This window comes from Grammomys surdaster, unplaced genomic scaffold (genome assembly GCF_004785775.1).
Source record: "Grammomys surdaster isolate TR1022 unplaced genomic scaffold, NIH_TR_1.0 262, whole genome shotgun sequence".
NCBI lineage: Eukaryota > Metazoa > Chordata > Mammalia > Rodentia > Muridae > Grammomys > Grammomys surdaster.
The window spans coordinates 3,583,594-3,595,975 of NW_021604703.1; the positions used below are offsets into that span (position 1 = coordinate 3,583,594).

General features: G+C 47.5%; 1 protein-coding gene across 2 annotated transcripts in view; it reads right to left on the reverse strand.

Annotated features, from left to right (window-relative positions):
• Fstl4 (follistatin like 4) overlaps positions 1-11,963 on the reverse strand; it is a 419,001-nt gene extending 407,038 nt beyond the window's left edge. The window contains exons 1-2 of one of the 2 annotated variants that reach the window (XM_028775986.1): positions 11,735-11,963; positions 2,605-2,740 (exon numbers count right to left, since the gene is read on the reverse strand). In XM_028775986.1, the coding sequence (XP_028631819.1) occupies positions 2,605-2,730 (126 nt within the window). In that variant the 5' untranslated portion in view covers positions 2,731-2,740; positions 11,735-11,963. Of the gene's footprint in view, positions 1-2,604; positions 2,741-11,734 lie in introns of those variants that run through there. The other variant, XM_028775987.1, reaches the window with a different exon arrangement.
• Between the last annotated feature and the right edge of the window lie 419 nt (positions 11,964-12,382).

Here is a 12,382-nt window from a genome sequence, read left to right on the forward strand (position 1 = left end):
CTCTCTCTCTCTCTCTCTCTCTCTCTCTCTCTCTCTCTCTCTCTCTCTCTCTCCCCCCCCCCTCCCCACCCGTCATATACACACATACACACACAGGCAAATAAATAAAAACGAGCAAATCAATCTTTGTTTTAAAGCCCATGCGTGATTAACAGTGGTCCAACAAGGTTCTAGAGAAGGAGTCAGAACCAGGGCTTAGGTTAGGGCAATGGTTCTCAATCTTCCTAAATGCTGTGACCCTTTAATATAGTTTCTCATGTGACCTCCAACCATAAAACTGTTTTGGTGGCTACTTCATAATTTTGCTACTGTTATGATTTGTAATGTAAATATCTGTGTGTTCCGATAGTCTTAGGCGACCCCTGTGAAAGGGTCCAGACCCACAGGTTGAGATCGGCTGGCTTAGAGGAGGGGCAGAATAGTACATGTATTAAGGAAAGATGGCCAGGGTTAGGGAGGTGGCTCTGTAGGCAAGAGCACTTGCTTTGCAAGCCTGAGAATACCCGGAGCTTGCTAGCCATCTAGCCCAGTCAGAAAAACAGCTGAAGCTATCTCTAGGTTCAGTGAGAGACCCAGTCTCACAGGAACAAGGCAGAATACAATAAAGGAGGATGCCCTATGTCCTGCTCTGGCCTCAGCTTGCTATATGAACAGTCATGCTCCACACACATACCAGATATGGGGCTGAGGGGGAGGCATTCAGAGCATGACCAAAGTCAGAAAGCACCCCCACTATAGCAAATGCTCTGCTCCCGGTAGCTGAACACTGACCAAAGCTACCCTCAATTTCCACGGAGTTGGCCCACACAGCATGACCCCCTCATTAATCACAGCTAGGAGCAGGCTCATTGAGTTAAGGCACGGCAGAAAATAAAGCTACGTCTGGGAGGTATGACCAACAGCCAGCTGCACCTGTCTCCAGGAGACTGCTGCCACACCCCCCCTTTCCTGAAGCAGCCAGTGGCATTCTTGGACATGAAAAAAACAGCTGAACTGAGTGGGGGATAACCCCAAACAAAGAGAAGCCTGCCTTCCTTCCTCCAGTGTGCAGTACCTGCCTCTCCCGCCATTACACGAAGCCACGAAGCACTGGTGTTAAGTGATCACGTAAGCAAGCTCTGGGTGATGTTAACTTGCCTTCCATTCACCACCAGCTAAATCCCACTTTAATTGGCTTGCCTCTTAATTGAAATAAGTGATTCACCAAAGAGGGCCAAGGAGCCCTACCCCCCCACCCCCCCACCGCACCCCCTCCCCCTGACTTCAGGAGAGTAAGCTCCCAGGAAGGCCTGTCTGTTTGCTTTGCTATTCAATATTCAAGGATGGATCTGTAGGACTTAAGTGATGGTTTCCCCCTGGGATATGAGTATAAAAATGAAGCCCTTCCCACATGGGAAATGTGGCTCTCACCAGCCCAGCCGCAGCCACCATTAGACTCTCCCAAAGCATACTAAGGTATGTCCTTCATAAATTTAGACAGGAGCGATAGTGTTTCTATTTAATCATTGACTCGAGACAAAAATCACACGGCACCAACTTCAGCAGAAGAAGTGCTGTGCATTAAATCACTTCTGAAACTCCCTGAAGAGTAAGGCTCCGTTGGTTTGGGAGCGCAGGACAATTAAGTAACAATGAAAGAGAACTTGGTGCCATTTGATCAAACAATGCATTAATCCTAACACACACTGTGTGTTCCTTTATCCGCTCTCTGGGAATGTTGACTTTTCGGGTAATTTTGATTTCTCCTTCCCCAGGAACAGACACACAGGTACAGAGAAAGGATCCCTGGCATGTATCGGTGGAAGACAATGGAAGTGTGGCTGCCTGGGAAGGCCCTGATAAGGCTCCTCGAAGCAAAGAGAAAAATCCCAGGTGGCTTTAGTGAAGGGGATACTTACTTTTCAAAGTTCAGCACCTATGCAAGGCATTTTCTGAAGATATCCTACATCCCATATGTACCCCAAACTCATGAAGACACCCCAAAGTTGCTGAGCCTGCTACCTAGAGCAGGGCTAGGACGTAGGATACGTAAGACTAGAGATCACTAAGCAATTAGCAGCACATCCAGGCCCTCGGGGGAGGTTTCTGAGAGTGGGTTTTCCAAGCTCTTTAGAAGTATTTATATACACCTCGCATGCCATTAATCATTCTTATCTGTTCATTAAAGCTGTCTCCCTCAGGACCTCAGCTGGCCAATTCCTTCTCAGCTTGGTTCTTTTTTATCTATATATCCGAAGAGTGGCCCGTTTCTTTTTGAAGACATATTTTGTCATTGGAATACTTCATCAGTTCACACGGGAGTGTGCCACCAATTATTAAATACACAGAGAGGACAGTCCTGGGAGGTTCTCTGTGGGTGGCTAAGTGTGTTGTGAAAAAGCATGGTGTGGGGGTGTGCTTCCATTGATGAGAGACTCGGAGCCACAGTCCACCTGTGACAATGCCTCTTGTTTCCTCCTGCCTCCTACCAGAAATAGAAGTGCAATTTGAATTTACACGGTGGTCTAATTGATCTAAAAATGGAAGTGAAATCAGACACTCGGATGCTGTAACACAGAAAAGCAGTCTGTATGGAATGTCATGTCGGTAGTTCTGGGACCATACCTCTGCCTGTGACTCTCCCAGAACCACATTCGGACTTCCGCTGGCTCCTTGGTCCATCCATCCCAGCACAGCCGGCAGGGAGACTCCGAGTAGGGCAAGATGTGGCCAGAAGCTTCCTGGTTTCATTTTGTCCAGTCTGTTGAAAAAACAGTAAAAGCTCAGCAGGGAAAGCAGTGGGAAGTCACAGCAAGTCACTGGGGAGTTGATGCGCGCACACAGAATCAGGCCAACCTAAGGGGCTGGGAGGATAGTTTGCTTGGGACCTGAGTTTGAGCCCCAGACCCACATAAAAAGCTGGGAGTAGCAGTTTGTGTCTCTAATCCCAGCACTGGGATGGTGGAGACAGGCAAATCCCAGAGACTCACTGGCCAGTCAGCACTGCCTATGGACCTATGAGGAAAACTCTTTCTCTCAAAAAATCAAGATGGCTGGCTGTCAAGGAACCACACCCAAAGCTGAATTCTGGCTTCCATGTGTACATACAACCACATGCATGTACACCCATGTACTCACATAAAGAATCAGATTAATCTAAGTATAAAATATAGTACAAACCCTTCTGTTTCACTTGAGAGAAATGATAACATGACTTCTAGGCCCCAGTGTACTGTCCCTAAAACGAGGGCTGTATCACAGTCCTCACAGGAGTGCTCTGAGAATTGAGAGAGCTGGTCCCAGGTACACTGTAGAACTCTGAAAATGTAAGCCATTAGATAGTGTCCCACTTAAAATGCCACCAACCACCACATCTTTAAGGACAAGCAGGGTGAGTCAGCTGAGTCACATCTGTTGGGCACATCTATGACCCAATTTCCTGAGAAAGCATTTGGGGCTAATCATTTGAGGCCTGGAGAGGTGACCAAGCAAATGATGACACTCGCTGCTGAGCTTGACTGCCTAAGTTTGATCCCCCAAAGCTGACTTCTGCAAGTTGTCTCACAATGACATACATACCCCACACACATGCATACACTAAATAAACAAACACGTTTAAGGAAATGTTGATGAGGAATAACATTAAGCGTGTAGCAATGTCTCTATGTTTCACAAGTCAGTTTACAAAATGGTGAACTTCAAAATAGCATCATAAGGTCTGGTATTTCTGGTTTTGCAGCAGAATCTAAGCAGCTGATGCCAGTGAAGTCCCAGGAACCTGGAAATTGTTTCCCAAGACTCACTTTGTCTTCAAGTCCTAGACTAAAACAAAGAGACGATTCAAAGTGACCAGAGACTAAGACCTTCACGGAGGGACATTGAGGCTCAGGTGTGAGCAGTGATCAGGAAACCTCATGTGCCAAAGAACCATGCTGATGTAGGGAGGACAGATTGCTCCAAGTAACTGTACTTCTTAATTTTCTTAAATGTAGGTGTGTGTGGGGTAGGTATGTTGGTGTGTATTATGGTGGGGGGGGTGCTGGTGTATGTGTTGGGGGTATGTTGGAGGTCAGAGGATAGCTTGCAGGACTCAGTTCTGCCCCTCGGTCACCAGGCTTTGTGGCAGGTGCCTTTACCTGTAGAGCCATCTCGCTGGCCCACATATTTACTTTCTAAATGTTCATTGTGAGTGTACGCTTGTTATCATTTTGATGGTATTTACTTACAGGTTCTCGATGCCACATCTTGGCCTGGCCCACAGAGATGGGAACACATAGACCCCTTTAGAGGCCAGCATCCCAGATAGCCTGGCCTGAAGACTAGATTACAGCTGGCATCTGATTCACACCTTGTAGCTTGAGGGGTCATACTCCTATACTCAAGTAACAGCCTTAGATGACTCCTTCTCTGGAGCTCAGCCTTTCTAACTGTGGGTCACATCCTCAAAGGGGCTTAGGTAGTGTTTCCTCTTGGACAGAGGGAGGAGTTGTTAAAAAATTGGACAATGGTAGAATGTCATAAATAGTAAAATATAGAACCAATAATTAATTAAAGATCAAATGCACAATGACTCCCTGGCAATGCTTACCATACAATGGCTACCTCATGGCAGCCTTGGCTCTAAGCACATGAGACTGCCTCACACTATCTGACACACTGCCACCAAATCGTGCCTGCAACACCTTGGCTCAGGTCCAAGAAGATTGCAAGCTCCAAACCACAGTGTTCCACTGAGCATACAAAGTTTGCTGCTCTTATGGAAACATAATGGTCTGATTACAGAAGACAAAGTCTCTTAATATTTTCCTACCGTCATTCCTCAGCATGTAAGCCTCAAATGAGTATATGTATTTGGATGGTATTGTGTAAGAATGTTTGATTTTTAAAATTGCTATTTGAGTTGCTGGCTGGAATTTTGTAAAACTTGCTAAAAGAATTTTGGCTCGGGAGCAGGACAGAATTTCCAACTGTTTCCAAAATGGTCCTGAGCGCCCTTCTGCCATTTTGTATTATGTATTTATGTGGCACAGTGTTCAATACTGACAATTATAAAATCAAAATATTAATCAGCTCCGAGAAATGCCAAAGATGCTCTTCCTCCTGCAGTATCAAATATATGCCAAAACTAGTTCCTCATGCAGATCCATCTCACGAGTATGCAAATTTACTTTCATCTTTAACAAATAGTAAAAGTGCATGCATACTAAAGAATTGTTTTAAAATAAATTTCTTGGGGGCTGGAGACATGGCTCCATGGTTAAAAGCCTGCACTGCTTTTGCAGAAGATCTTCGTTTGGTACTCCTGGCAACTTTCTCTTAACTACCTGTAACTCAGGCTCCCAGAGGATCTGGTGACTCAAGCCTGAGGTGGGGTGGGAGGCCCCTGCTCTCTAGCATGTAAATACTTAAAAAATAATACTTAAATCTTTCAGAGTAAAAGGTGTATTATCAGTAAATATCTGGTCTGTATATCTAATTTATGTAAGAGGTGAAAAGGGACCCAGAGTACAAACAGCTTAAGAATCTCTAACCTAGACAAGGGACAAAGGCTGTCACTCAGTCATTAATGGCCACGGCCACCAACCAAAGCCACTTGTGCTATATACCAGGTTTCTCTGCCTGAGTCTCCATGTGTGAGACAGATGCCCACTTGGAAGAAAGGCAGAATGAAGCGTGGGACACCACACACTGGTTTATGGAATGACAAGGTCACCAGGGATAGATAGCTATCTTGTAGAGAAGGTCTCCCGAGACCCCCATTTCTCTGATTCTTTCTTCAGCCATTCATTTTTCTGACATCCATTGGCAAAGCTGAGCTGAAGAAAGCAGTCTAGGTAGTCAGTGACTATCATCACAAGGACACCATCTCTGTACATGATATGCATTTTGCATAGTGTGGCTTCAGCTGCTACTTTCGTGAAGCCTGTGACATGAAACAGCGGTTGGCTGCCTGACTCTGCACAGGGGATGGGCAGCGCTCAGAGGGATGGGAAGGTAGAAGGAGAAGAACCCCCTCACGCAGGGCTGGAAAAGAATATTTCCCACAACGAAACTGTTCTTCTGTTTTTTAAAAATAAAGAGGGCAGCTTCATATTCTTCATGAATTCTCCTCTTTTGAACCTGGAGCCATGTTCCAGAGACTACAGATGGCAGCTATTGGACTTTTGCATATTTTAAGAGCTAACTTTAGTAATTTGGGCAAGAATGAGAAAGACTATGCCTTCTATTCTTTTTTAAATTTGCTGATAACTTAGTCCACTAACAAATAATGCTTGAGAGGTAAGTGCCTGCATTTAAAGGTCTGCTCACTTCCTTTGTCATGCCTCCTTGCCCAAACCCACTAAAAGTATAGAGATAATCAAAATCCGTCCTACTTAATGTACAGCTGTCAACTCCTGGAATTATGAAATATGCAAGCCGCGAAATCTAATGCTTTACACTTTCAATTTGCTTAGTAATCTAAGACCAATTATGTCTGGTGTTTTATTATCAAAGGATAGTATCAAAATAAAATCCATTCATTTCAATTATTGTCTTGGCAAGCACCATGTAGCTTCATTTAAGAAGCAGGCCCAGAGGGTGAGCATTAAGCCGGATTCTCAGAAGTGTTTCAGGACATTCCGACCCCAACACCAGCCTTGATAGATAGAGCTGGTACTGGTCTTTATCCAGTTTGCACTGAGATTCCCTATTAAGACCTTATTTGAAGACAGGGAGACACGTGAGCCAGACCAACTGCTTAAACAAGCCTACGCAGCTTCTTTATAAAATGCAGCTCAGTTTGGCCACCACTAGCTGATTTCATTTACACCGTGGATATGTCTTGGATGTCATTTTATTCACAGGGTGATTGACAATTCATTACATCTACAGCAGCAACAGCCTAAAAATTTTCAACTTGAGTTTTATGACAATTCAGTCAATAAAAAGAAGAATTAATAGTGGGTCTAAATCAATTTTGATGATCTGTCTAATAACCAAATAGAGACTCTCTATTTGGTTAACACTTACATAGCAATTACTATGTGTCAGGTACTATTCAATCTGCTTTACAGGCATGCCTCATCTCCATGCAGAAGGCAGTGACTATCCTTCCTCCCCATCTGATGGCAAGAGAAAGCAGGGTCACAGGGAGGGTAAGTACCCTGCCAAAGCTACATGGCATGTAAATCAGCAGGTGGGTGGTCCTGTCCATCAATACCTCCCCACCCTTGCCAATATATAATCTTAGTAGGCAGTTCTTTTTCATATGACCCAGTCGATCTACACAAGGCAAACTAGGAGGGAGGCCCTGAACCCAGAGTCCCTTCTTGCCCCTGAAAGATACCCAGAACCAGCCTCCTTTACTTGTCAAGACTCTGACTATGGCCAAGGATTCATACCAAGGGGAAAAGAGCCAAGCTGTTACCCTTCTGTACTTGCTCCCAGAGTGGGTGCAAGTTGGCACACTCTGCAAGAGAAATCACACAGATTTCTAGGAGGTAAGGACGCTCCTCCAACTCCAGGGAGCACAAGTCACTTTTGAGGAAGTCAATCTATTACTGAATTCATTGCGGCTCCAATTTAAGTCACTTTGCTGGCCTTCGGTAAGAATTTCCCTGTCAGAGGGCTAGGGCTGAGCTCTTCATAAGGGTACAGATTCTGACCATCAACGTAGGCCTCCTTCAGAGATCACACTTCACTCATCGTATGTTTCATCATTCTTGGCCAGATCCCAAGCACTGGCTATACATCTCTACCAGAATAGAGTTCCTCAGGCTTCCTATAAAGAGCTGAGACAGCCTTATCTTCCAAACAACTCAGGGCGTCAGTCACTTGGCAGGATAAACATCTTAGTTTGGAGAGAGGCACTTCACCTTTTTTCTCTGGTCCCCATCTGATCCTCATCATTCCCACAACAAGGAGAGCTGGGTGCTGCCATCCTGCCTCCTGTAAATTTAGTAAGTCATTGAAAGTTTGGAACCAAGCCACTGCAAAGACCTAGACTCTAACGCAGCATCTTACCTCCTGGACACCTGTCTGCTTTCTTAACCCTCAGATTTGCATCCTCTTCCAGATCCTCTTTGTGCTTGTCAGTGTTGTAGCCTCTCTGTGCAAACCACAGGACTTGCACTGTAAAACAGGCTTGTGTCTGTGCTCTCTTTCTGTGCTTAAAATTACAGAGTTATGACAAGTTAGCGTGATGCAACATTCCAAATGCCAAGTTGCTTTTTGAAGAAAGTTGAAAAGCTATGACTAAAAATGTAAGTTATTAGGGAAAGACTAAACCTAATATGAATTCATTTTTAAAAAAAGTCTGCCCCAACCCAGAGACCACAAACCAACACGTAAACTGTGCAGGATCAGTGGCCAGAGTCTTACACAGGTGATGCACTTAAGGCAAATCTTGTCTTGTCTATTCCTGTAACCAAATCTTTCAGGATGGGTGGGAATGCTAGTCACTGGGGACACTGCTCATCAGCTCTTTCTCTCTTGACCTCTTTTCTAGAACACGAGAACATTACCAGGCCAGTCGCTATGGATTAGTCACACACAAATGGCTTAGAAGTTACAAAGATGACTTGGTAGAACCTCAAAGCAAGCAATCAGGTCTGGGACCCTGGAGGCACCTGCATTTCCAAACATCTGCTTGATACTTGAATCGGACTATATTTTACACCATGCTCTGCTGACACTCAACCAAGAGTAATCAAATGGGGAGCCCCAGAGCCCTGCCATCCTCTTCTGTGTATCTGTCTGATGTTGGGGGAGGATGGAGGGAAGGGGGACCATACCAAGCTCAACCTTTAACCAGTGGCTACACTACAATTTCTGCTGAAAGGTTTAGACTCTAGTTTTGATTTGTGTGTGATTTAGGAAAAAGAAAAAGCGTGTCAAATTTCCCCAAATGGCCCCTAAAATATCAACCTGGAGAAGATAAGCATGTATCAATCTAACTGCAGCACAATGTAATTAAGTGGGATTGCATTTTCTACATTTTTATTACATGCATTTATTTATTTTGTGTGTATGTGTGTATGTAAAAGTTAGAGAACAGCTGACAGACGCCTGCTCTCTCCTTCCATATGTGGATCTTGGGCTCAAACTCAAGCCTGACAGCACGTGTCTGTATCTGCTGAGCCATCTCACCAGCCCTAAGTTGATGTTCTAGCAATTATAAACTCTATATATTCCCCAACAATTGATGAATTGAATGCCTAAATTGTTATTCCATGTGCAATTCACAAATTGATGACATGTATCTCAGAACTGAAGTTTTTACACGTTTACCTATGGTTGTTAATCACCCATATCTGTCCAACCTTCAGATAACTCTTCCCAAATATGCCCATTTAACTATGGTTTTCCCATTATATTTGATGTTCCATGTCTTAGTGTTATGCAGTAAGTGGCAAAACACTTCAAGAGAGATGCTCTCTTGAAATACCTAATTTCATCATGTTTGGAAAAAAACAGTAACTACGAGTAAGCAAGAAGGAGGGACTTGGAGAGAAAAGATAGGTAGATGTAGGTTTGTGAAATCTTAACCATTGTCCCTGGAATAGACTATTAAGTCAAACAGCAGATTACCACATGAGGTCATAGTAAATAAGCAGGTCCTCCCAGTCCTTAGCAGAAGGAAAAGCATGGTGAGTGGGCCAGTCTCTCCCTCCTTCACTCACCTTCTGTGCACAGCCAGGGGAAGCAAAGTCCTGATATTGCCCAGTTCAGCAAGCTGGTCTCTCTCTGGGAAGGGGGGGTCAAGGAAAGAGTCTTTCTGCAATTAATAAAACTTGGTGACCTCAAATCCTAAGAGGAAAAATAAAAGCCACTGGGACAATATAATTAGGAATGTTAATAATGGACCCTTTCCTTGAACCTTTGGTTCAGGCTGAAAGCCTTTCTGGGGAGAGGGAGGTATTAGGTCCCATGATGGGAGGAAGAAAGCCAGCATTCAGCTGACGGAGGCAGAATGACCTGGACCTGAAGTCCCTTCTCACACAACTGAAACAGGAAGTCACTGGGTTCTGAAAGGCATAGGGGTTCAAGAGTTGGCTGGAGAGGCGCTGGGGCTATGATGCCACACAAGTCCTAGTCACTCCCCCACCCATTTGCCCACGCCAATGTCCACACCAGAGCCTATCCTTAGAGTCAGAGGGACTGGAACAGACACTAGCCAGTATCAGGGTGAGAACAGACTGTTACAATTCTCCCTTGTATCTCCAATGGCTGATGGGTAGGAATATAACTTGGGGGCTTTCTGGAAACGTCCTAACGTCTTCATGTCCCCCTTGTCTTCCTTAGAAAACATCAGGGGCTGTTGTTCCGTACGGTATTGGCTAGCAATTACCCCATTTCTGTGTAAGGCATATAAAGGAGGGATGAATTCGGGTACCTCGCGGCGGGTGAGGGTGCCTAGTAAAATTCTTGGAGCACAAGCTTGCAACAGATTTACTAAGACAACAGACTAAAGCTACTGGCGCTGTTTTTCACTCATGGAAACTTCAATGGGAGCGACACCTAGAGGGGAGCAGAGGGACTACCGAAGCGCTATTCATCAGTGTCAAGATGAATAGCGGTTCTCTGGAGGGAAGTCCTCTGGGCAGTGCAAGGTGGACCAGCTCTGGGAGAAAATGCGGACCTGGTGGGGCCGGAGGTCAACTCCTAGAGAACTCTGAGCAGACCAAAGAACACCAGAGATGCTCGCCAAAGTCGGGGCATCACGAGCTCTATCGACCGCTGCCAGTTTCTTCCCTTGCAAGAGTTTCAAGACAGGAAGTCCTCAGGTGGCAGGCGTGGGGGAAGCCAAGTGGGACACGGCTTTGTCAGCTGCAAAGAGTACTCAAAGCCTCGTGCTGCAGTGGTACCCAAACTCCAGGCGACATGCGCCCCAAGAGCAGCGCTCTGCCTGCGTTTCCCAGGTCCCCTCTGAAACTTGGAAATGGTCTCTCTTCCTTCGGTGGGGCAAAGAGGGGCCGAAGTCAGTCAGCATAGTCTCTCTTAGCACCGATTCCCCTCAACCTAAACGTCCTCAGGACAAACTGTTCCCTAGAGACTTCCCAGTGGGTTACAGCAGCTGCTTACTGGCAACAACTGTGGCCTCCCAGGATGAAAGCCACAGGGTCCCCAGAGCAGGGTTCTGCCCGGATGCCCTATTCTTAAGCTCCTTACACCTACACCGAGGACCATGGGATAATGAGGGCCAGGAGAGGCGCAGCTTATCTTTTGGCTGCGACAAGGGGACGCAAGTTTCCCCGCAAAGCGGAGGGGAAGAAGGTGCAGAGGATGTCTGCCCGCACTCTAGATCCCAGCCAAGGGCACGGGTCTGAGCCAGGGTCTGTCACTTAGGTTTGGCTGAGGCCATCCAGGGGTTCAGAGCCCAAGAGCGGCGCCTGCAGGGTCTCGGTGCGGATCGTGAGCTTCGGGCTCAGCCAGAGCAGTTCTGCGTGGCCCCCGTGCGACTATAAGGATCGCTCCGTTCCCCACCGCTGATCCCCGGTTGTCAAACCCCATGTACCCCAGCTTTAGCTCCCAGTCCTAGCACATCCAGGGTGGCCCTGCCGAGCCCCGGCCCTGTGGTCCCGTGCCCGTGGCCAGGCGCGCAAACTTGGCTCTCCAGGCGTGGGCAGTGAGGACCAGAGAACGCCCGCACCGGGCCCTGCAGCGAGCTGCGGAGCTGCGGGCGTCGGGACCCCGGCGGAGAGCAGCGGGACGAGCTGGCGGCAGTGGCACGACTCGGACACCCGCATCTGCTCTGTAGCTGAGACTCGCTTACCTACGGCGGCCGGGGCCGAGGGAAAGACCAGGTGGCCGGACTCGGGTGGAAGGGAGGGAGCGCCCCGTGGCGGCGACAGAGGCGGCGACCGGGACCCCGAGTCCTCGGTTGGGTCGTCTCCGGCTGTCGGCTGGTCCCTCGGCGTGCTAGAAACAGTCCAAGCTCCAGCTTCTCTGAGCCTCCGCCGCCCGCCGCTGTGCCACCGCTGCCGCGGCTGCCCTATTTCTGCCGCCGGGACCGGAGCCCGTGACGTCACCCTCCGGGCCCCGCCTGCCCAATCGCCGCCACCTGTGCTCGCCGCCTGCCCGCTTGCGGGTCAGACCCCGCGGCAGGTGTAGAGCAGCCCGGCGCGCACGCGGTGCGCGAGGATTCCCTGTGCCCTGCACCACCTGGGCTGGGTAGTTCTCTTTCCCCCGGCTCCCAGGAAGCTCAGCAGGTGACAACCCCCTGCCTCTGTTTTCCTACTCACCCCTCCTCTCCTCTAAGCTCTTTTCCGGGCCAGCCACCCTAAGGTTGTGCTTTGATCCAAGCACAGAATTGTTCTCGATCAGCGGCCATTTCTCCTGAAGCCTTACGGCGTCGGTACAGTGCACTAAGAGAGATGTCCCTGGAGCAAAATTCTGGGGACACTCCTCCCTGCATTGAGAA